General features: G+C 51.1%; 1 protein-coding gene across 5 annotated transcripts in view; it reads right to left on the reverse strand.

Moving 5' to 3' along the window:
• Nucleotides 1-2,105: 2,105 nt before the first annotated feature.
• Nucleotides 2,106-23,590, reverse strand: part of ERC1 (ELKS/RAB6-interacting/CAST family member 1) — a 420,180-nt gene continuing 398,695 nt past the window's right edge. For all 5 annotated transcript variants that reach the window (XM_068560632.1, XM_068560635.1, XM_068560636.1 and 2 more), the window contains one exon: nt 2,106-7,212. In XM_068560632.1, coding sequence (XP_068416733.1) covers nt 7,075-7,212 — 138 coding nt within the window. In that variant the 3' untranslated portion in view covers nt 2,106-7,074. The remainder of the gene's footprint in view (nt 7,213-23,590) is intronic.

Consider the following 23,590-nt stretch of genomic DNA (forward strand, 5'->3'; position numbering starts at 1 on the left):
TCCCTGGTCAGCTCCCCGCGGTGGCTGCAGGGGGGACTTGGGTGCGTGTGCCACGCTCCCTAGCAGGCCTTCCTCTCCAGGGCATTGCAGGCCTCCGGGCACTGACCTTGGGCCCCGCCGTGCCCTCCAGCCGAGCGAGTGACCTTGCCCTGGGGACACCAGACCACTCGCCCGTGTCCCTTCCTGCCTCCCCCTCATCCTTGAACCCCTCTGCTGGCAAAACTGTCTTCTAAGGTCGAACGTGAGGCCTGTGAAGAGCACGGCCTGCCCTCCTCTGCCCACCTGCCCTCCCCAACCCGCCCCCGTGGACCCCGCGCGCCCAGAGAGGTGGCCACTGAGGGGGGTGGAGAGCACAGCTCTGGAGACAGAGCCCCACCGTGGACGAGGGCACGGCCCTGGGAAAGCTGTGTGGCCGCCCTGGGCTCATCTGTGAAATGGGGCAAGAGGACCTACCGCATGCGACGGCCACGAAGGTGCCACGAGACAAACACGTGATGTGCCGAGTCCTGAACTGGCGCCCAGGCCATGGTCCCGATGCTGGAGCCGCTGAGTGTGGGTGAGGGAGCCGGGGGTCTTGGGGGAAGGCCCGTGTGGGAATCCCCGGCAAGCACAGCTGCAGGGTGTGAATGTTTAATAAGACACACACGGTAGACAGCAGTGTGAAGAGCTGGGTGCCCAAAGCCCGGCTTGGACAGACTCACAGCCAGTCTCCACGTGTCCACGTCTTGCTCGTCACTGCCTCTGCGGCAGACGGGCTGGATGATCTTAAAGCAAGTCGCGGACGTGAAGAAAGCAATTCTATGCTTCACACTCTTAAAGCAGCTTTCAAACAGGTAAAACATAATCATCCATTATCCCCGTTACAGCTTGTGACCTAGAGAAGGCTGGGAGACGAGGTCGAGGGCGGCCGAGGCTCCGGGCTGCGAGTCCAGGGTCCCCCCGGACACCTGGGAAAGCGTGTGGATCTCAAGCCAGCGTCCTCAGAATGGTCCCTCACACCAGGGTCTAACCAGCTCCTAACTGTCTTTGCCAGCCCGAGATGCTCCAAATAATCGCAATCTTCTCTGGATCCAGAGAAAAAACCAATGGACGGAATTCTCCACTGAAACTTCTCCTCTCACGTATTTTCCTTAAACCTCGGGGTCTCTGCATCTCTTTGACTGCAGCTGAGCTGGTGACCACGGGGTGCATCAACAAGCAGTGAGACAGGATGAATGGAAAACCCTGGGACAGCGACCACCGCCACCTGACGGCTGGCTGTGGACACATCTGCTCGTGCTGGTGATTTCGTGTGGCAAAATCCGCGTCCTGCCAGCGAAAACGGTTCCCGCTTTACAAGGGAAGGACGGGCAGCAGCTGGTCTTCAGCCCTGGGAGCAGCGCTGTGTCCCAGGCTGGAGCGGGTGAGGCCGGGCAGAGCCGGGCGTGGCAGGGCTACGGGGTGGTGGCACTCGGCCCCCAGTGCCAACGCCCGGGTAGGAGGGCAGCAGGACCTGCACGAGAGCAGGCCAGCCCTGCCGTGGGGGACACACAGAAACAAGCGAAGCAGAAAACCAACTCTCACCAGAGTGTCCAGAATAATTTCTCCCTGAGCATCAGGCCCAAGACAAATGACAAAGCTGGAGATTTTCTGAGCAGATGCTCTCGGCAGCCTGGTACTCCTGGTACCTGCCTTCTGTCGGCTGACGCAGCTCACACCTCTGAGTCTACACACGGGCGCACGCCCCAGGGGAACTCCAGCACCCCCTGAACCAGACCCTCTGAAGCCGCGCCCGCCCTGTGGGCACTTGTTCTAAGCTCTGGAACCGTCAGAGCTGAAACGGGGACAGGGGCTTGGGCCTTGGTGTGCGGACTGTGAAACACAATGAGGGGCTTGCCAAGCTGGAGTCCAGGTGGGCACCCAGAGGGGTGCCCTCTTCTCCACGTCAGGGCCAGGGTGCTGTCCACTCTTGCTCCCTCCCCTGACCCGGGCATCCCTGCATCCCTGGTACCCCGAGTGGGGCTGACCTCATGGGGACCGCGGGCCTCTCCTGCTGTGCAAGCATCTGAGGACACATTCCACTTGGATGAGCAGACTGCATGAGGCTCAAAGAAAGACACAGCACATGATTTTTAAATAACTTTATAATTTCCTGATGGATTTAGTTTGTGAATAAAAAAGAAAAAAAAATGAACAAAGTGTTTACAATAATTATCAAGGCAAATTCGACTCTAACTCAGTTTCTCCGTAACGTCACGATCGCGTCGGCCGCACGGCGGGGCAGGCGCACAGCTGAAGGCAGTGGTGCGTGCGCCCACAGACCCCACCCCTCGGCCGCTACTGTTGCCAGAAGGAACTCAAGCTACGGGGGGGCAGTGCCCGGCGCCCTGGGGCCTCATCAAAGGGCAGCTCTCCCTCTGGAGCAGGGGGAGCCATCCCAGGAGGCCCGAGTCCACCCGCTGCACACCCGCTGGGCTCGAAGGCCCCGGGCCGCCCCCGGGGGTCCACTGTGCCGAGGTGGAGGACAATACTGCTGTGGGAGGGTGGGGGGCTGCCCCAGCCCGGGGTGGGCTCGCTGGCTTCGGCAGGGGCCACCTCCCTTCCTGGCCAGGCCACTGCTAGGGCCCAGACGGACGGCCTGGGCCTGGGAGACCTGGGGTCTAAAAAGCTTTCAGGGAAAGGATCCAGGGACCGAAGCCAGAGGAACTGGGCTCTGAGGAGGACTCACCCACCCAGATCGTAGGCTCCAGGCTGGCCGGGGCTCGGCCCGTCTTGGACGGGCCACGGGATGATATAGCACCAAGTGGGCAGGAAGAGGTCCAGCGCCAGGCCCAGGTGAGCACACAGCATCCGGCACACGGGGCTGCGGCCAGTGTGGGCTCACAGACCTGGAAACCTCCCGCAGAGGTCCTGAAGATGGACGGGCAAACCGGGGCCCAGGAGCCTGTTCCCCTAACTCAGCGGCTGCCTCCTTCCCTGGGTGGTCGCCTGCCTGGACCACGGCCACCGTGTTTCCCCAGCGGCCGGCTCAGCTGCCATCTCAGCCAACTCGGGGGGATGGAAGGAGCCTGGCTGCCCCAGAGCTTGAATTCCTTTATTAACATGATATTGGTGGGATTTTTTAAAACACAGCTCTTTAATTTTTCAGTTCTACAACTACTTTGTAATATCTTAATAATCTCAACAATGGACACAATGTAACCGCCCCAATTCTCTGAACCACACAGACAACACCGACAAGCAGAGAAACAAAAGGGGAGGTGGGTGTGGGACAAAAACCCACTCCCCCAAATCAATCCCTAAAACCATCTCTCCCCCAAGAGTCAGGAGGAGAAATACCTACAATAGGGTCACAGCACTCGCCAAACACATTGGAAGAAACCAGGAGACACTTGGTTACAGTTTTGACACTAAAAAGTTTGGAAAGTTTTGCTTAAAAAGAGTAAGACAGCCATTTTGTTCAGAAGGATTCCCCTGGATGTTTTCTTCTTGCCCAAATGTTCCCTTAGTTCACGTGGGGGAAACACCAGATTCCTCTGAAGACACTTGACGGTGCGTCCCTGCCAAGAAGCCGGGGCCGGCAGTGCGGGTGGGCCCAGGTCTGCTCGGTCCAGCTGCCCACCACCCCCGCCCCCGCCCCCCCCGCACCCTCCCCTCTCCTCCCGCAGTCCTGGGCTCCCAGCGGTGGGAGATGAAGCTGCGGGGGCGGGACGCAGGGTTCCTGGGGACTCGGGAAAAACCACTCGAGGGCCACATCTGCATGGCCACGCCCTCCTCCCCTGCTCTTGCCTCAAAGGCCCCGAGGCCACCCGTGGGCCTGTGCTTACACAGTGGGCTCCACAGGAGGGCGCGCGGGTGGGAACAGCAGGACTCCAGCAGCAAATCCCAACGCCGATCCGGACCATCAGCCATCGGCCAAAACTTGGAGACGACTTCCTCTTCTCCCCTCCCTCTGAGCAGCGGGTGAGCCAGTGGCTCCTGCGCAAAACCCAACAGACCTTTATGGACACAAAGGGCCGAGCCCCGTTGCCGCCATCCACACTGGAGGTGCCTCGGGTCCCGTCTGCTTCACTAGTATTTCTAAAGCCCAAGTGTCAGGAAGAGAGGAGCCTTCAGATGGTAAGGTACACGGTCAAGGTTAGAGCCGAGATGGATTTGGGGATTCCCATTCACATTTCTTCACATGTTAAAGCCCACTTAAAATCTTTTCCATTTCAAACGGTATCCAAGTCCTTGCAAATCTCAATCCAGATGCTGCATCAAGAGCTCAGTGAATGCCTGGGATGGAGGTACATGGGAAGAGGAGACGGTCGCATTGTCCTTCTTCTGTCCTGAGCCCCAGGGCGGATGCCACCCACCCCCCTCTTGCTTCCCCCTTCATGATGACTTTGATCTGGGTACAGAGCTTCAGGTGCTAAGGGGAACGAGACTTGCCAATGGGATGGAGGAGTTTGGTGAACATCACAGGTAACCCGCAGTGAGTTTTCAAGGTTACAGATCTTCGGTAGCAGCTGCATGAACTTGTGAAACCACGAATATCAGAAGAGGTCACGGAACGACAGATCTCGTGTGGTGGGAATTGCGCATTTAGCATATGTTGGCTCAAGGAATGACCTAAACTTAGTAAGACACTCTAAATGCTAGAAACTATGTTAACTTTGCCTGTGGTATAAAGGCAGGTCCTTGTTCACTCTTAAACTTTAGCCAGAGCCGACTTTCATCCAGGACCAAACAGCCCCTAGACCCATTTGAGATGCTAGGATGACCACCCAAGACGCACCGAGGAGAGTCCCGCTATGGTTCGGAGACAGACAGATGGCGTCTGCCCAGAAACTGTTCTTCTCAGAAGCACTTGCCCAGAGGAATCCCATAAGGCTCTGGAGGGGAAGCACAGGAAGGAGAGCAGGCAGCAGGGCAGGTGGCAGGGATGGCATCTGACGGGTAACGTGGAGTCAGCAGGACCCGGGAGAGCAGCTGGAGAAAAGCCGGCCAGGCCCGCTGCTGCTCTGCACGGGGCCTCTGCTCCCGCTCCCTGTCTGCTGAGGTCCCGGGGAGGGTGTCGTTCTACCGCAGGTCTTGCACTGTGGTGGGCAGCGTGAGATTCCGAGACTCCAGCCCTAAAATACTGGGGGCTTCCTACATGATTTATGGGCCGTGCCATAAATAAACGGGATTGAGGTAATTGACCACAAACGGCCACCACTTACTGTCTAACCTCCGCTGCACCCCCTCTCCGGCCAGCCTGGCTGTCAGGAAGCATCTCAGTAAGAAATTTATGAGCAGAGTCCATTTAAACCTTCGATAAGGAGCACTGCACAGCTTCTCACAGGGAGAGCTTGTTTTACGGCAGGGAGTCAGGGCAGCTGGAGATGTGACCATATAGGTTAATGGCACAGTCACAGGCTGCTGGCGGGAAGATACAGGACTGACGGCTGTGAGGACCTAACAGGCAGCATCGGAGAAGTTGGCGGGAGAAAGGAGAAAACGCAAGACAGACCCATCTAGCCCAGCAACTCTTATCAGGATGTGAGTGTCTGGTGGGTGTCTGGCCAGCGAGGTGGTCAAAGGGCTACAGAGCTGGGTGAAGTGGTCTACTTCTCGGTGCCTGATACTTAAGACTGCCATTATCTACGCTCGGGGAAGATGTCAATACCTTCCACAGGATTTGCAACTTCGGGGTCAATTTTCTGATTTGCAACATGGACCTGGCTGAGTTCGACAAGGTGCACCTGGACGTGTAGAGAAAACACCATCCACCGTTGCGCAGCCCATTAAACAGTCCACTCTCTCAGGGGACAAAACCCCGAATCCCGAGTCACCAGATGGGATCCTGCAGGCGAGTAAGTGACTCAGCCCTCTGCCCCCCACGACCCATAAATTCCATTATAACGAGAAATGCTGATTTGTGGAAGATTTTTCTGGAAAAGATACCTTCTATTAAGATGGGGGAGGGGAAGGGTATGCCTTGTACTGTTCTGACTTGACCAGGTGGGTCTCACAGAATCCTCGACTGCCCTCCCTCCCTGCAGAGAGGCTTTCTTCCAGGATGGGTGCCTGACAGCGACTTGCACACAGTAGGCACTTCATAACGATTATTCGAATGCAAGAAAGGGGGAAGGAACGCGTGTGGGATGAGAAACACTCATCCGAAGCAGAAGCTCTGGACCAGGAGGAAAGCTGAAGGGGGGAGGCTGGGCCGCTGAGCGTGGAGCACGGGCGCTGGGGCGAGGCAGAAGCACGCTTTGGGGCCTAGACTGCTGACGAGGGAGGGGTTTGGGAGAAGCCGGCCTGACCCCGAGGACCGGTCGCCTTCCACAGAAGCAGAGCTGCAGGGGTGACCACACTGCCCTCTTCTCTGTCAGTGACAGATGTGATCTGACACACCAAGCCAAAGGTCCTCAATGAGAGGGACTCGCGCCAGAGGCTAGGAGAAGCGCAGGGACCAGTGAGGCCCGGAGGCCAGGATCTCCGAGCCCCGGCGCAGCCCGCCCGCAGTCCCGCACAGGCGGCCCTCGTGGAGAGCAACCAGGACGGAAGGGAAAGAGAAGAGTCGGTCGGCTCTCTGTCCCTGTTCTCTCTCCCCACCGTCTCTTTTTTTAACACTCTTTTTGAGATTGTTTTTTGTCTTTTTTACCCTTTTACGAGAAAGCACCTGTTGTGACATTAGAACATGCGGCACCCTGGTCTGCAGGGAAGGCGTCTCTCAGTGAGCTGAGCTCTGCAGGGTCCAGACTTAGTCCTCACGCCACGGACAGAAGGGAGGAGGGCTCTCCCCCGTGTCCCTCTGTCAGGGCACAGCCGCCCGCGTCCACGGTGTCACTGCTGATGGCTGGATGGCAGCTCTCCACGGAGGCTCGGCCACTCACCCACCCTGGACAGCAGGACAATTAGCGCAGAGACAACAGCGGAAGATAGGAAGACAGACGCAGAAACGGTGCTGGAGCCACACTCGCGGGACTAACCAAGACAGGGCAGAGTCTGGAGTGTGTGTTTGCTGCCAAGAGCCGTCTGAGCGCCCCCTCCTCGTACTTCTCCCTTCTCGGCTCCTGGGCTCATCAAGCGGGCTACTGGGCTGGCCGCTCCCCACGGAGACGGTCACGATGACTCTTCCAGGGCGCTGACCACCTGCTCCAGGATGTCGGGGCAGTGGTCTGCTATCTGCTGCAGGATGGCGTTGGCAAACTCCTGTAGCTCTGAGCTGTCCCGCTCACCCTTCTCTAACTCGTTCTGAAGCTGCAAGGAGAGACGGATTCAGATAAAATAAAACAACCCTATTGGCACTGAGTTAAGAATTATTGTTCACCAATAAAGAGATGACATTTGCAACAACGGGGATGAAACTGGAGGGCATTGTGCTCAGTGAAATAAGCCAGACAGACAAAGATACATACTGCGTGGTGTCACTTATATGTGGAACATGGGGAAAAAAATGTCAAATCAAATTCAGAGCAACAGAGAGTAGAACAGCAGTTGCCAGGGGCTGGGGGTGTGAGAAGTGGCAGCGGGTGGTGAAAGGGCACACACTTTCAGTTATGAGGTGAATGAGGTCTGAGGCCTAAGGTACAACACAATGGCTAGACTGCATAACACTGTGCTGCAGACTTGAAATCCGCTGAGAGAGCAGGACTTAAGTGTTCTCATACAGAAACAAGGGAAATCGTGAGATGACGTATGTGTCAATAACACGACCGAAAGGATGGAGAATCCCTTCACGATGTCTGTGTACATCACACCATCAGGGTGTATACCTTGAATATATTACAGTCTTGTCAATTTTAGCTCAATAAAGCTAAAAAAGAAAAGAGAAGTGACAAAAAAGAGGCAGTTTCTATGTGAAGTCTTCCTGTGTCAAAATTAACCATCAGGAAAGTGTAAAAGTAAATATCAAATGTCTCTCCCTGAAAACGAATGTTAGTGACTGGTCCCAGGCCCCGAGAGGGGGACTTGCAGAGCCGGGCTCCCACCCCAGGGTTCGCACTCCGGGAGTATCCTCCCACTGGGCGACACCATCACTCACAGGCCCAGGAGAGGGAGGGGCACACGCGTGACCAGGCAGGATCTTCATCTTGCACCCTGGTCCCTGCCTGAGGGAGGCTTCCCCCACAGGCCACGTGCCACTCCCTTGCTGACTGAGCCAAAGAGAGACACGCCAGTCCTCTGTTTGTTTACAAGTATATTTCCTATTGTCTTAAACACTCTCTCTGACATTCCTTGAGGCACCGAACCAGCATGTACTGAGGGCCTACTATGTGCTAGGTGCTGAAAGACGAACGGATCTGCACGTACACAGATGATTATGACCCAGCAGGGAAAGGGCCGTGACCGAGGCCTGAACACGCTTCGGGGGAGACAGGAGGATGCCCGCTTCACCCTGGAGGGGTCCGAGATGTTCCCGAACAGGAGTGTGTCCAGGAGGTCAGAGACAGAAGAGGCGGTCAAGCAACAGCAAGTGCAGACGCGCAGAGCCACCTTGGGGCTTGGTGCAGACCTAGGGAGAGTGAGCCTTCCCTGCGGCTGAAGCATCAGGCAGGGGGCTGGGTGCAGAACGACAGAGGTGAAGCTGAAGGGACAAACTGGGGCCAGACAGCATACACAGAGCTATGGGGTTCAGATTTCATCTGGTTAAAACAACAAGGACGACAACAACAGCAGCAAGTCCGAGACCTTTAAAACAGCACAGGGACACGATCAGCTTCATTTTCTCAGAAGACACTAGGAAGATAAAGCACGTCAGCCTGAGTGGAAGGAGGGACGTGTCGAGGGAGGTTACTGTCACGAGCCCGGGGAGAGTGAAGCAGGACTAAACGTAAGGTGGGCCCAGGAACGTGGGGGGACCAGGTGGGTGGGAGATTTTCCAAAGGCAGGATTGGCAGGAGGCAGGGTTATGTGAGAGAGAACAGAGAGTCAGACAAATAAGACTGAAAATACAGGAGGCAGAGCAGGTTTTAGGAGAGGAAGTAAATTAAAAATTGAGTTTAGGGGCTTCCCTGGTGGCGCTGGTTCGAGCCCTGGTCCGGGAAGATCCCACATGCCGCGGAGCAACTAAGCCCGCGAGCCACAACCACTGAAGCCCGTGAGCCACAATTACTGAAGCCCACGCACCTAGAGCCCGTGCTCCGCAACAACAGAAGGCAGTGCAATGAGAAGCCCGCGCACCGCGACAAAGAGTAGCCCCCGCTCACCGCAACTAGAGAAAGCCCACACGCAGCAACGAAGACCCAACACAGCCAAAACTAAAATATATATTAAAAAAATTTTAGTTTAAAGTGTAGTTAAAAACGTAGGCTCTGGAGTTAGGCTGCCTGGGACTCAATGCCAGCTCTGCCAATTATTAGTCTGTATGACCTGGACCCCTCGGAGCCTCAGTTTCCTCATCTGTAAAAAGAGGCAATAATATTTACAGGGTTGTTTTAATGACTTAATGAGATATTCATATAAAGTACAGTACAATGCCAGACACACAGAAAATGCTTGGGAAATGTTAGATGTTGTTGTCATTATTGTTACTCTTGTTTTTATTAAACAGATAAGATTACCCAGAAAAGAGCATGTAGATTAAAATGCAAAAAGAACCCAAGTTTCAATTACACTGTTGACAGAATCTAGATGCTCTGAGCCAAGAATGACTATGCTGCTTTTTCAAACATCAATATAGCAAAGAGCTGGGAACAGATTTGGCAATCTTCTTTCCGCTAAATGTTGCTAAAAGACCAGGACGTGCAAGGGCCAGATTCAGACCACACGAAGTCTTGGTGTACCTCAAGCTCTGGCTGCATCATATGAATAAGAGTCTCTGAAACGGGGAAATCAGAGAGGCAAGGGGCCTTGTGAACACGGCTGCACAGGCCGGAAACCAGAAATACTGCTCGGTGAAAATGCTGCAGCTCTCAGGTCTCTTCAACCAGCTGAAGTAAGTGAGGAAGTTATGAGGTTGTACTGCTTCAGTTTCTTACCTTAATCCTTCCCAGGAATTCTCTGGACAACTTTGGTTTATATTCTGAGCCAGGAATCTTCACAAGTCATGTAGTTATTGCCCATGAAATATTTTTTATTCTAATTTGGGTTCTGTTAAGTTGATAATCATGAAGTTACTAATGAATATATTTTAGTTTAACAACATTTTTCCAAGGGTTTTATTTTCTGATTTAAAAAGTATTACACATGCATTGTAGAAAATTTAGAAAAAAAAGGCACCCCCCAAAATCACCTATAGTATTAGCATCAGGAGATAACCACTTCTATATATAGTCATATATTCCTTAAGACTTTGTTTTATTATACATACATGTAATTTTAGAAACAAAATGGCAATGATATTATATAGATTATTTATAAGCTGATTTTGTTTTCACCTAAAAATATACTCTAAATACATTTCCAAACCAAATCCCAAAGGCTCTTTTTGAACCTTGGTAACTGATTCTAAAATTTATCCTGAAGTGTAAATATATAAAAAGAGCCAAGAAAACATTTTAAAGGAAGAAAAAATGATGTAGGACTTGCCCTACCAGATTATAAAACAGTATAAAAGAACACTAATTAGAAGAGCATTGTATTATAAAATTAGATCAGTGGGATTTAGAATATGATCAAAATGCATTTGAAATCAATGAATTGTATTAGGAAAACTGGGCCCAGTTGTGGCTAGATTCCTACTCATGTCGTACGTAAACATAAATTTAAAACTCGCTAAAGATCTAAATTTAAAAATTATACTGGGGCTTTGCTGGTGGCACAGTGGTTAAGAATCCACCTGCCAATGCAGGGGACACGGGTTTGAGCCCTGGTCCAGGAAGATCCCACATGCCGCGGAGCAGCTAAGCCTGTGCGCCACAACTACTGAGCCTGTGCTCTAGAGCCTGTGAGCCACAACTACTGAGCCCGCGTGCCACAACTACTGAGCTCACAGGCCTAGAGCCCGTGCTCTGCAACGAGAAGCCACCGCAACGAGAAGCCCGCACACCACAACGAGAAGCCCGTGCACCACAACGAAGAGTAGCCCCCGCTCACCACAACCAGAGAAAAGCCTGCGCGCAGCAACGAAGAGCCAGCGCAGCCAAAAATAAATAAATGAATAAAATAAATTTATATAAAAAATAGAAATGTCAAAACATTCATTCAAAAAGTATTGATTGATTCGCCCATGAAAAGGAAGGCAGTTCTGATACATGCTACAACATGAACCGTGAACACATTATCTGGACTGAAAGAAGCCAGTCACAGAAGACCACACTGTACGATTCCATTTTTATGAAATGTCCAGACAAGGCAAATCCAGAGTTAGAAAGTGGATCAGTGGTTGCCCAGGGCTAGGGTGGGATGGGGTGATCAGAGGGAATGATGAAAATGTTAGAAAGCTGATTGTGGTAATGGTCGCACAATTCTGAGAACATACTAAACCTATTACATTGTACGTTGTAAACGGGTGGATTGTATGATGTGTGAATTATATCTCAATAAAACTGTAAAAGCATACTGAGTCCTGCATGCAAAGCGCTGTAAAGGCCACAGAGAGGAATGAATGAGTGCTATGGCCTTCAGCTTGGGTAGAAAGGGGGCTTGGCAGTAGATGTTAGAGGACAGAAAAGAGGGTCATTCCAAACAGACAAACAGTAAGAGCTGACCAGGCGCGGAGGAAGAGGAGATGCGCTTGGCTGGTCCTCGAGGTTTGTGTCTCTGCAGAAGCAACGCCAGGTCTCCCCAGGCCGGCCAGGCGCAGGCACTGCCCCGAGGACCCCCCAGGCCACTCCACGCTCTCAGTGAAGCGAGCACCTCTTTACCAGAACAGCGGAGACAAACTGGCGTAAGTTAAGAGAACGATGGCAGGTACGGCTAAGACGCAGGGTTAGAGGAAATAAACAGGCGACCTGGAGGAGCGGAGACTGAGAGTGGGAATGTGATTATGACCCACAAACATCAGGGGTGAAGCAGAAGTGGGAAGGGTGACAGCACTGGAGGAGGACGCAGAGCCAGAAGTGATGGAAGAAGACCAGGGGAGAAAAGCAGAGGTCGACCATAAGGCTACGCTTTTTCCAACATCTAATGAATGGTCTGCCTGGGAAAAGGTGTTTAAACACAGAGAGGATCAGAAGAATCAAAAGTTTAGAGAAGGCAGTGTTCCTTCATTGGTGGGAGCTGCTCTCCATCCCACAGGCCTTCCTCTGTCTCCAGGGGTTACGGCTGGTTTGCACTTTATCTGGAAGCAGCATTAAATGTGGGCACGGTTGAGCAGGGAGAGACTTCACTGGCACTTGATCCATTATATGCTAAAATTTCCTGTCTTGAAAAGAACTCTCAAAGATCAACCTTTCTTGTGAAACTGGAATTACTTTTTAAACGAGGATTTTTGTTTTGACTTTGAAATGCAAAGCTTTAGTCATCCTGAAGTCCAAGGAGCACAGAATGTGTCGGGAACATGTGGTTAAAGCTTCAGACCACTTAGGAAAGAAAGGCAATGTGAAGAAACCAAACGAGCAGCTTCAGACAGCTGTATTATACAGCACAGGTGGGAAAACAAATCTTGAGATGGATTAGTACCTCGTGATTTTAAAATATTTCATTAGCATGCGCAGCGCGTGTAAAAAAGGAAGTTTCTGCATGGTTTCAGATATGGCAGGTCCCACGGATGAACTGGGAAAGGTATATTACAGCTTCTGAAACTTATCAGATCTCACTCAAGATATTCCTGTCCCCACCCCTGCTCCCACCCCTCGGGTCTGCCTATCCATCCCTCACCACCTCCCCAAAGAAAGGGCCCCTTAGACTTCACACCAGGAAAGAATTTCCCAAAACGCACACACATGTGATATTTGGGATTTAATGAAAATGCTTATTACACCTTAGCCACAGTGAATTATATCCTTCTCTGTCCCTCTTCCCTTCCTTGTTAAAGCTACAAATCCAAATTTGGTGGATATAAATATGACTGAGTAATCCAACAAGATCTTCCATATCCTACTGTCTTCTTGTTTACTTTCTTAAAAACATTGTAATTATATGTAGCATGTAGGTTTACACAATCTCCCTGCTAGATATAGAGAGGCAATTTTCCCTGTATGGATTGAAAGCTTTGCATCTAAAGAGAAACAACAACAACCCTAAAAACATCTCCAAGTAAATTAATTTCCACTAAACTGCAAAACAAACTTGTTCCCACGAATCCCGCAAGCTCCTTCTGTAACGTAAGCATTAAATCCCGTACCTCAGCCTCTTCGTTTCCTCCATATATAGAATATCTAACACAAAACCTTCCTCAAGTGTCTTGGGCCTCTTTCTACTTAACCGCAAGTGAACTAAGATGCCCTGGAGGAAGGGACTCTTGTAGTAAGAGGTGTACAGGTATGTGCCTCCAATAGAGAAAACAGAATACAGGCTCTGCTAAAAGAAACAGGGGCTTGGAAATGTGGGTCAGGATGACCGGGAGGGCAGCGTCCTGCACGTGGGCCTGCTGCTGTCAGTGGCAAAGGGCACAGCCCAGGACGGCTCAGGACAGCTCACGGTGCCAGCAGCCACGAGCCTGAGGACTCGTTACTACGGTAATGCAGGCCTGACACAGCCTACCTCAAAAGGACCCCACGACACTGCTGTTCCTCCTCCTTCTCCAGGCTACCCTTGACCACCTCCCACGTCTCTGTGCCATCAACTAACTCTGTTTCCAATCTCTTCCCTCCCCGGTCTTCGACCACAGCCTCAGAGGGCACTCTCACCCCAAACTTTCTGAGTCTGCATCTCACAGGCTAGACCAATTTTCCTTTCCTTCACCATCAAACATCTAAAAGATCAGTCTACATTTGCTATCTCTGTTTCTCATTTCCCTCCTTAACATCTAAGAATTTAGTTTTTGCCATTTCACCAAAATTGCTCTCTCCAAAGTTTGCTAAACGAAGACTTCCACGCTGAAAACCACACGACATTATTTGGAGAAGTAACACAGCTCTTAAGTGTAGGGATACGACATGATGACAGGTTGGAAGACTCAATATTGTAAAAGTGTTAGTTCTGCCCAAACTACCTATAGATTCAGCGTAATTCAAATCACAGCCGTGGCAGGTGTGTGTGTGTGTGTAACTGACACGCTGACTCAGAGTGTGAGAGGAAATGCAGAGCCCAGAATAGCCCGAGCAATCTTGGAGAACGATCATGGAGAAATCTTGCTACCACACAGAGCTCTCGTTATTAACACAGCTTGCGACTGGCACAAGAACAGACACAGAGACCAAAGGGACAGAACAGAGAATCCAGAGAACGAGCCCAATCCTGGGAGTAACCCGAATGCCCATCAACAACTGGATGATAAACTGTGGATATTCACGCAACGGAGTGTCAGCGGTGAGAATGGATGAACCACGCCCACGCACAACGTGGTGCTGAACAGCAGATGCCAGACAGCAGAGTTCACACCGGGTGATTCTGGGCAGATAAAGCTTAGCAACAGGCAAAGCCAGCCTGTGGTGCTGAAGGCAGGCTGCTCCGGGAGGGGGCAGTTGTGACTGGAAAGCGGCTCTGCCTCTCGTGCCCGGTGCTCATTCCACGAGCGTGTAAATTCACAGACCTGTACACATATGACTCATGTGGTATTCTGCGTGGGTGTCATACCTCAAAACCTAAGACTCCAAACCAAACCGAACCTCAAGGACCCCCTAACAGCACAACCTGTCGCTCGCCGGCCTTCGTCCAACACAAGCCCCCCTGGACACCTGGCCCTGGGGACACCTGCTCTGGACTCTCCCTCCGGGCTGCCTGGCTCTCCTCTACCTGTCCGTTAGCCCATCTGTGTGTTTCTTCCCTGTCCTGCGGCTGCTCCTCCCCGTTCTGCTTCCTGCGCGACACGCAGGGGTTCCCTGAGGCCTAAGGAGACCGTCCTCTGCTGCCCTCGGGTCACCCTGTCTATCCTCGCTCCATGAAGTTCAATAGTCACAGCAACTAACCTACTGGACACGGATCCCGGCCGGTTCTGCTCTACGTGCTTTAGTGAACCAGCACATTTAATCTACTTTCTTTGCCAACTTAATTATTTCTTTTCATTTCAGGTGGGTTTTGTAAGACTTGTTTACTTAGCAGAGAACTGCACACATATACAAAACAGTATAATAACCCTCATATGACCTACATTTAACCATTTTCAAGGTATGTATGAGTGTAACTGTAGCTCCCTTCTTTCTCTTGAGCTTCAGACTAACATTCGAATGCCTGATAAACACTTTTTTGTGAATGTTTCACTTATACATCAAATCATAGTGTTTATACTGTTTAATAAACTGTTCTTTTCACTTAATAATGACTAAAAATAGTTTTTCATGTGATTAAGTATGCTTCTAAAACCCAATTTTTAAATGGGCTGCATTGTAATCCTTTTAATGGATGTATTATAATTTAACTAATTCCATTATTAGAAATGTAGTTTGTTTTCAGTTTTTCACTACTATAAATATTAATGTGTTGAAATTTTCTGTACAGAAATCTTTGCATGTCTATGACTGTTTTCTTAGAATTCCTGGGTCAAAGGGTATACACCTTTTTGAAGTTTTTGACCTGTTACCAAACTGTTCAGAACAGTTGTACTAATTTTCAGTCAACAAATAAGGGTGACCATTTCCCAGCCTCCCGGTCCACTGGGGTCACACACACACCCCAACCTTGCCAATATGACAGAGGTGCTTTCGTTTGCAGTTCTTTGTAGTTCTTTTCATTTGTGGTGAAGCCAAAAATAGAGGCGAAACATTTAAAAATATATTTATTGGCCATTTCGTCTTCTGTGAAATTCCTGTTAGCGCCCTTTCCAGGCCATGTTTCTTTCGGTTTAGTTTCTTCCTTGCTGATCTCCTGGTCACAACCCTAACACAGGCTCTCGTATCTTAGCATCTGTTGCTTATTGCAATAGCTTCACAATCATTTCAACCTTGGTTTGTAGGAGTAATCTTTCTAAAACAGGTTGGACTAGGTTCACTCCTCTTCCAAGATCTTAAGCGATTTCCTGCCTACAACAGAGTCCAATCTCCTTGGCATGGCATCCACCCTCCGGCCCCATCCTACTTTTCCAGTTTCATCTCCCGGTATGTCCGTGCCACCCTCTGTCTTTGCTTTCACTCTGATGTGGTTCCCTCACCCTGGGGTGTGGACAGTCTTACCTCCTACACCTCCTTCTTCCCCATCTAACTTATTCTTCCTGGTGGAGATCACTCGCCCCCTCTGTCTGTGGAGACATCCCTTTTCAGAGGTGAACACTGCTGAAGTATTCATTTTGTCTCCTGTTTCAAGAGTTCGCTACATGTTCAATTCCCCAACTCTTCAGCAAGCTCCTCAATGAATTCTTTTTTACATACCAAGTCTGCCTAGCAAAACAACCTGCACATAGCAGACAATCGAAAAACAACTGGAGAATGAACTAAAGGAAAAGATGCTAATCCTGGGGGAAAACACCCATAACTTTCCCAAGAGCTTTTTAAGATAAATCTGAAGCATCTCCAAATCAAGACTGTCTGGTGGTGCAGGCCTTGTAGCAGGACACATCAACTATCCATGGTAACACCCACATTGCTGAAGTTCTCAAAGGACAGAATATGGCGCAAGCACAGGATACCAAGGTGGCCTCTGGCAGGAACTTTCTGGCTTTGTCTGCTGAATGTTATGATAATGTATTCTGTTCTTAGTAGCTATTCCAGCCCTCAGAGTAGTAATATGATTTCTAGAGGGACTCCAGCCAAGAATCACAAATGCAACAGCAACCCAATCTGGATGCTCAAAGCAACACACATGGGAAGGGTGTGTGGCAAAAAGGCGGGGGGGTGGGGGGGGGGCGTGTCAGCCTCCACCGCTGCCCAGGGAAGAAGGCATTTCAGAGAGGATACCTCACAACCTCACACTCCACAAAAACACGTCATGAAAGGCTGACTGTGAGAGAGACCACTGCAGCTCCCTTCCTGCTTTCCACGTCAGGACAGCTGTCAGACAGCAGAACTGACAGTGGAAGGATGATCAGGACACAGCCGGGCGGGACGGAGGGGCAGAGGCACAGCGGAGGACGGGCTGGCAGACCTGAAACTGCCCAGAACATCCACCGCCAGCACAGGCCAGGGTTTCAGGGCGGGGGCGGCCTCTCTCCACAGCCGAGTCAAGGCCAAGGTAGAGTGAACAGAAACCCGTGAAAAAGGGAAGGCTTAAAAGAGAGAAAAAGCCTTATTTCAAGGCACATAGTTCTCTATTCACAGACACAGGATGAGGTGAAAGAGGAGGATGGAGGGATGGGTTTAAAGGAAGGATGGTTACAAGAAACCTGACTGAACAGATTCAGTCGTGCTTGGCAGTGACTCAGATTAATTCGTTTCTGCAGCTGGTTTGGTGGTGGGTGGGAAATTATACAACAGATGCTCAGTTTGGTTTAATCAGACAAGAAGCTGAACTTGAAGTTTTTGACAGCTAGGTCCCAGGATGCAGAGGCCATGAGGTCTGAGCTGTAAATGGACATGATGACTGGAGCCTTCCAGAGGTGACGGTCAAGCCGAAGTCGTCCTCTGTCCTGGCCAGAGCCTGGGCTACAGTCCCCAGCCCCAATTAGCAGGCTGCTTAACTACATTTACCCAGGAGATATGAAGACATGAAATAACCCGAGTTTGGATTTTCGAACAACTAGAATAAATTGCAATGTACTTTGTCATAATTATCTGCTGAATAAAACATAAAACTTACATGGTCAGAGGGACCTGACAGCATGGTGGATATTTCATGCCCAGGTAGTAAATATTTCATTTACTTTTCTACAGGAATTGGGTCACTTTTTTGCTGTGTAGAATCCCTCTAGCATTTAGTAACAGGGAAAATGAAAGTTGCCCTTGAAGAATCTGTCCTACGATTGCTCCCCACAGATTACGATAAACTCCAAGGCCCTCCCTTCTTGTATTTCAAGTCCGAGCTTGCAGCTTGAATCTCCCAGTTTCCTTCCCAAGGTCTCCCCCAACCCCAGCTGCTTACTGTTGAGAGCCTGAAGCAGCTGCCGCCCTGCCCCGGACTCTGCAAGATGACCGGATGCGGTGGTGACCGTGAAGTTGCCGCTGGGCCTTCCCCTCCCCCTTCCCTGCCTTGCAATGAACCCCTCTGCCCGGCAGTGTCTGGATTTGTCTTCCTAAAGAAGGAAAGACTGTTGTTGCTTAGGCCAGAAGTAAACAAGGTGTCATTGCTCCTCCAGGACGAATCTGGAACAAAACGATGCAATAAAAACGAGAGTCCATTCCACCAAGGGGATCCACAGTCAGTTCCACTGATGACAACAGGCCACTGCACGGCGATTTCCTCAAGATTCACTTGGTGAAATAAAGGAACTTCCTCCTCTCCTTCCCTCACCTCACAACAGGTAGCAAGGCAGGAGGAAAGCCCTGGCACTAAGGCCTCCTGAAGCATGAAAATCATAAATGACTCCCCAGTAATGCCAAGAGCACGTTAAGCCTGGCACGTAGGGGGTGCTCCCTAAACAGCTACTGAATGAATGCTTGCCATGTGCCTTAGGGCAGCTAGATTTTTCAATGGTTAAAAACTAAACAAAGGTAAAAACAAACCAAGAGCTTCTCTGCTTCCCGGCTACGGCACTGAAAATCCTGCAGTGTGGTACTGGCAAGCCCCTAGCCCCGAAGGAAATAAGGCAGAGAGGGTTTTTTGTGACTCTGTATTAGTCCAAAGCACACAATTTAGTTTCTACACTAACCCCCTCCCCTACAAAATATCAAACAGTGGAACTACCAGACCTAAAAGCAGGCCGATTCCAAAACTGAGAATCAAAAGCCTGGAAGGGAGCTAACAGAACCCGCAGTTCAATTCTCTAACCTTAAAGTGAGGCGAGCAAGGCCTAAAGAGGTGACGGGCCTGCTGCAGTTTAGGCTGATGGAGCGTGCACCCCAGGAAACCTGGGGCTCGTCCTTCACGCCCTGCCAGCAAGCGGTCAGGGACCAAACTGCTGTCTCCAGATGCACAAGTGCTCCAGAGAGAAAAAGAGGATATCTCTCCTGCCTCAGAGGCGAGTTTTACAAGAAAGCTGGGCTTGCTGGCTAACCACCGGACCTCTTAGAGTCGGCCTGTCACTGCTGCTTGTCATCTTTTCAAGGTTAGCGTCAGTCACGGTTTTCTGAGAGTCAACAACCTGGAGTCAAGTGACCCAGGTGAACTGGGGTCAACGGATCTAGGGACCAAAACACAGGTTGCTAACACCTGGATACAGCAGGAGCTGGAACCAGGCACAGACAGTGTTGCAACAGCCCAGGTTTAGACAGTTATCTGTACATAAACCAGCACAAACTTTTGCTTGCCGATAATTCTGTTTTGTACTTGCAGATGTCACTAACATACTACTGTCTTAATTTCTAACCTACTTGGGTCTAGACACTTCTAAAATGCTGGATGCGTTCCTGCCTGAAGTATTCTTCCCTGGCTGAGATAATCTGAGTTCTTCTTTGTGATATTCAACCTCCCAGGTTACTCTCTTTCCAGAAAGGTTCTGTCTTGATATAGGTGTTATACCTTCTCTGAACTAGTTAGGGAAGGGAGTGAACAGAGGAGGAGACAGAAGACATGGCTACAAAAGATAAAAGTGGGAAGAGACCACCCCCGCTCCCCCAAACCCAGTAGGAGGTTTACATTGGGCTGATTGGCCTCCTATACATTAAATTTCAAGAATCAAGAGAATGGTGGCGTGGGGGGGGGGGGGGGAAGAGAATGGGGAATCCTCACTTGTGTAAAAACCTTCCAGAACACCAAAGGAATCTGATGTATCATCCCGTTCAAACAACAAGCCAGTTGTGACTACAGTTGATAACACGGTATTGTGTAACTGAAATTTGCTAAGTAGAACCTTAAAAAAGGTAAGTAATGTGAGATGATAAATGTGTTAATTAACTTGATGAGGGGAATCCTTTCACAATGTATACGTATAGCAATCATCACACTGTCCACTTTGAACATCTTACAATTTTATCTGTCAGTCGTATCCCAATAAAGCTGAAAAGAGCAAGCCAGGTACCCACGTGGGTGGGGCGTTTAGATGCAGTGCGTCCTGAGGCAGAGACGGACCGCTTCCCAGTCCAGACTTGCTGGGACAGCACTGGAGGCTGGAGAAAGTACGGAGGTTTAAATGGGGAAGCAGAATCCCTGCCAGGCAGAATTTTAATTGGTAACACCTCACACCACCTCTTACAAACCTGTTAACTGACGTGAGTAGAGACATTCACTTTAAGAGCCTGTAGTTATCCCCACGGGGAAGAATGTCCCTCTCTGTCAAAGGGACCATCAGAGCAGCGGCAGGGTTCTGAGAATCTCGGACACGGCCAGGCCAGGCCAGCCAGGCCAGCGTGTTTGGTTTGGCTTTCAGAAACGAAACGTGTCAAAGGGAGAGGATTAAAAACAGAAAACAAACCACCCAAACAACTAAGAAATCTAATGCTGAGGCCATCAGGACGATAAGAACAAGGCTTTGCTGCAGCTGAGATTTAAGTGCTGAACCAGCACACAGCTAATCCACGCCTATGACTCACTGCGGCTGAGCAGGACCAGAGAGGGAAGCGGCCTCCACTGCAGTGGCACGTGCTCAGTGCACGTTCCATGTCCAGCATGGGGCACCCGATTCTAGGGCCAGCGTGACGGGGAGAGACTGGCAAGGCTCCCTCAGGGAACCATGGATCTTGTTTGATTTTTGCTTTTTTTTTAGTGCCAACCTGACATTCCCTGGGTGGCGTCTCCCAACTCCCTGGTGAGACGACAAAATGACCTTTTACAAGCTCCTGGCCCAGCAATTCAGAAGGGCCATGGAAGGGGTGCCACTACCGCCTAAGGCTCCGGGGCCGTGTGGGCTGTTCTGAGTGACCCCCCGGTACACACGACCATCGTCTGGAGGACCATGCACGGTGATGGGGTGGGCACAACGCGAGGATAGGCACCTGTGCTGACGTGGAGAAGGCTGGCGGGGCGGGGCCTGGTCGGTTACTAATTTTGGGTGCTAAAGGGAAGAGGATGTGATGTGATTTGAAAGCTCTTGGGGAAAGCTGGATTTGAAAGAAAAATATTCCCATGGCCCCCTAAAGCTCAGGACTTCTGCAGTCGTGTTTCCTTAGGTGAAGAAGGGTGAGAGGAGAGACGCAGGGACCTTCCAGGCCCGTCTGGCTCAGCACACGGGGAGCACAGTCCCCTGGAGAGCGTGGGCGAAGCCACGGTGCCGCAGGGCCCGAGCGGCCTCGCACAGCGTGGTTTCCACGCCGCAGGAACGGCCGCGGTGAGACGGGCAGGGCACAGCACTCCCGGGAAGCTTCTCCCAGCCCCTGCGGACGGGGGTCCCCGAGCTTCGCGAAGCAGCAGCTGGAGAGGGAGGCGGGCTCAACCTTCAGCAGCGGCCCAGTGAGCCAGGATGCTCTGCGCGGGCGAGAGGAGACGGGGGTGGCGGGGTGGGCGCGCACCGCCCCCGGCACACGGCCCGGCGGCCCCTGCGTGCGGCTCTCCGGCCACCCCGCCCGTGTCACCAGACAGGACAGAGCTTAGGAGCCGACCAAGCGGGGAGCAGGCCGGGGCTGGCAAAGCCGCAGCCCCGAGGGAGGCTAAAGAAATCTCCGGACGGGCATTTTAATGACCTACAATTCACTTTTCTCCCCGAAGAAAGTCCCAGTACTTGGTCGGCACACGGGGCCTGGGACAGACAGGCGTCCATCCCTCCACACACGCGGCCTGAGCCCGACGGCGACGCCCGGCAGCCGTGCAACGCGACCACCGAGAACACGCCTGTCTCGGGGGTTGTCCTCTGACAGGCGGAGGGGGTTTTCTCCCCCGGGGACTACAGGGGGATGGGGTGGGGACAGGTCTGGGACGGAGAGAAACGTCCCCATCTGGCCACTCGGCTTCATCTTCCCAGGCAAGTCCCGTCGTGCCCGCCTCAGCTCCCTCACATGCAAAGAGCCAGGGGCAGGGGATAAGGCTGAGTAAATGCAGCTGCTCCTGACGGAACAACACGGGACCCAGCTGAGCTCCCGAGGCCGGAGGGTCGGGAGGGTCTCCTCTCCTGGCTCCTTGTCTGGCTCTCATCACAGGCCGCTCCAGAAAACTCGATACCCTGTCTTTCCGGTGACACCCTGTCTTTCCGGTGACTCCCTGCCTTCCCACGAGGTGCATCCTGACGCCCATCTGTGCTAAACTTAATCTTATGAATAAATATCTGTGGACTCAAATTTAGGCTAAACGCTTGCAGAGGGCTGGTGTGGACTTCAGCTGTGCGACAGGCCGACATCAGAGAGCCCCAAGGACGATACTGCTTTATCACCAAGCCTGGGTCACAGTGGAGACTAAGCTGGTTTTTAACGTGGCCGCGTGTCCCCTTCTGAACTCTCCTCTCCCCAGTCACTCACTGTTCCTGTCATCCTAGTGTTCAGGATGCCTGACATTCCACTAGTGTTGGGCAGGCTAACGGGAGAGACACCGTGCTGCCCTTCCTAGGAACGCCTGCATTTAAAAAGGTACTACCTCAGAGAGATGCTTGATTCAAAGGAATAAACTGAACCAGTGACCGTCAGGCCGGGGCTCCATCAAACACCCCATCCCCCTACTTTAAGCTGCCACCATAGCCTGCTTTTCTGTTAAGTTGGCAGTAAGATCTTAGCATTTAAGTTTGGCTGAAGGTTTCTATTAGAAAACGTTTTTTTTTTTTTTTTTCTTTTTTTTTAGTTTGATAACATTAAAACCACTATTTACCTTTAAAAAGAACTCCATGAAAAATCCTGTCCCTCAAAACCTGATTTTTAGGGCGACTTGAGTATCCCTTCAATTTACGGCAAGATCTGTTCTCTTCAGTGTTAAAATTACAGGCTCCCTTTCACCAGGAGCACACGCTAGGTGGGGGCATGTTCTCTTGTGCCAAAGTGGTCTTTAAAAAGAGGTAGACAAAGCAGTAAGATAGCATTTATACGGTGCAGAAGAATGCCACTATCTTATCTCCAGAAAATTCCTGATTTCATTCATTCACTAAGCAAGTATCTGCTTCATACTTTATGCCTTTGTGTCTATTACACGGCTTTTAAAGAAAGGTCCAGTTTCTAAGTTGTGTCACAGGGCACTCTGGACTGACATCACCAGCAGGCCCTGCATCCCCACCTCCCCCCACCCGAGGGAGGATTCTGTAATTAGTGGATGTGAGCAAGACTCTCCAGCACCCCCTGCCTCTTAATAGGCGGGCCCCGTGATTTATGTGGAAGGCCGTTTCCAGAGTTTGCTTGGAAGTTGGTTGTTTGAAACGCTGAAACAATTACTTAAGTGGTAGTTAGGGCACCAGGAGGCCCCATGGGCTACTGGCCATAATGTTATGGGCTGAGTCACGTCCCCTCCCCCAACTCACATGTTGAAGTTCTAACCCCCAAACCTTAGAATGTGACTGTATTTGGAGAAGTGATTTAAAGTGGTTAAGTTCAGATAAGGCTGTTAGGATGGGTCCCACTCCAATCTTACTGGTGTCCTTGTGAAAAAGAGGAAACTTGGACACATACAGAGACACCGGGGATGTACCTGCATGGAAGAAGGACCACGTGAGGACACAGCAAGAAGGCAGCTGTCTGCAAGCCAAGGAGAGAGGCCTCAGGAGAAACCAACCCTGCTGACA

This window comes from Eschrichtius robustus, chromosome 13 (genome assembly GCF_028021215.1).
Source record: "Eschrichtius robustus isolate mEscRob2 chromosome 13, mEscRob2.pri, whole genome shotgun sequence".
Taxonomy (NCBI): domain Eukaryota; kingdom Metazoa; phylum Chordata; class Mammalia; order Artiodactyla; family Eschrichtiidae; genus Eschrichtius; species Eschrichtius robustus.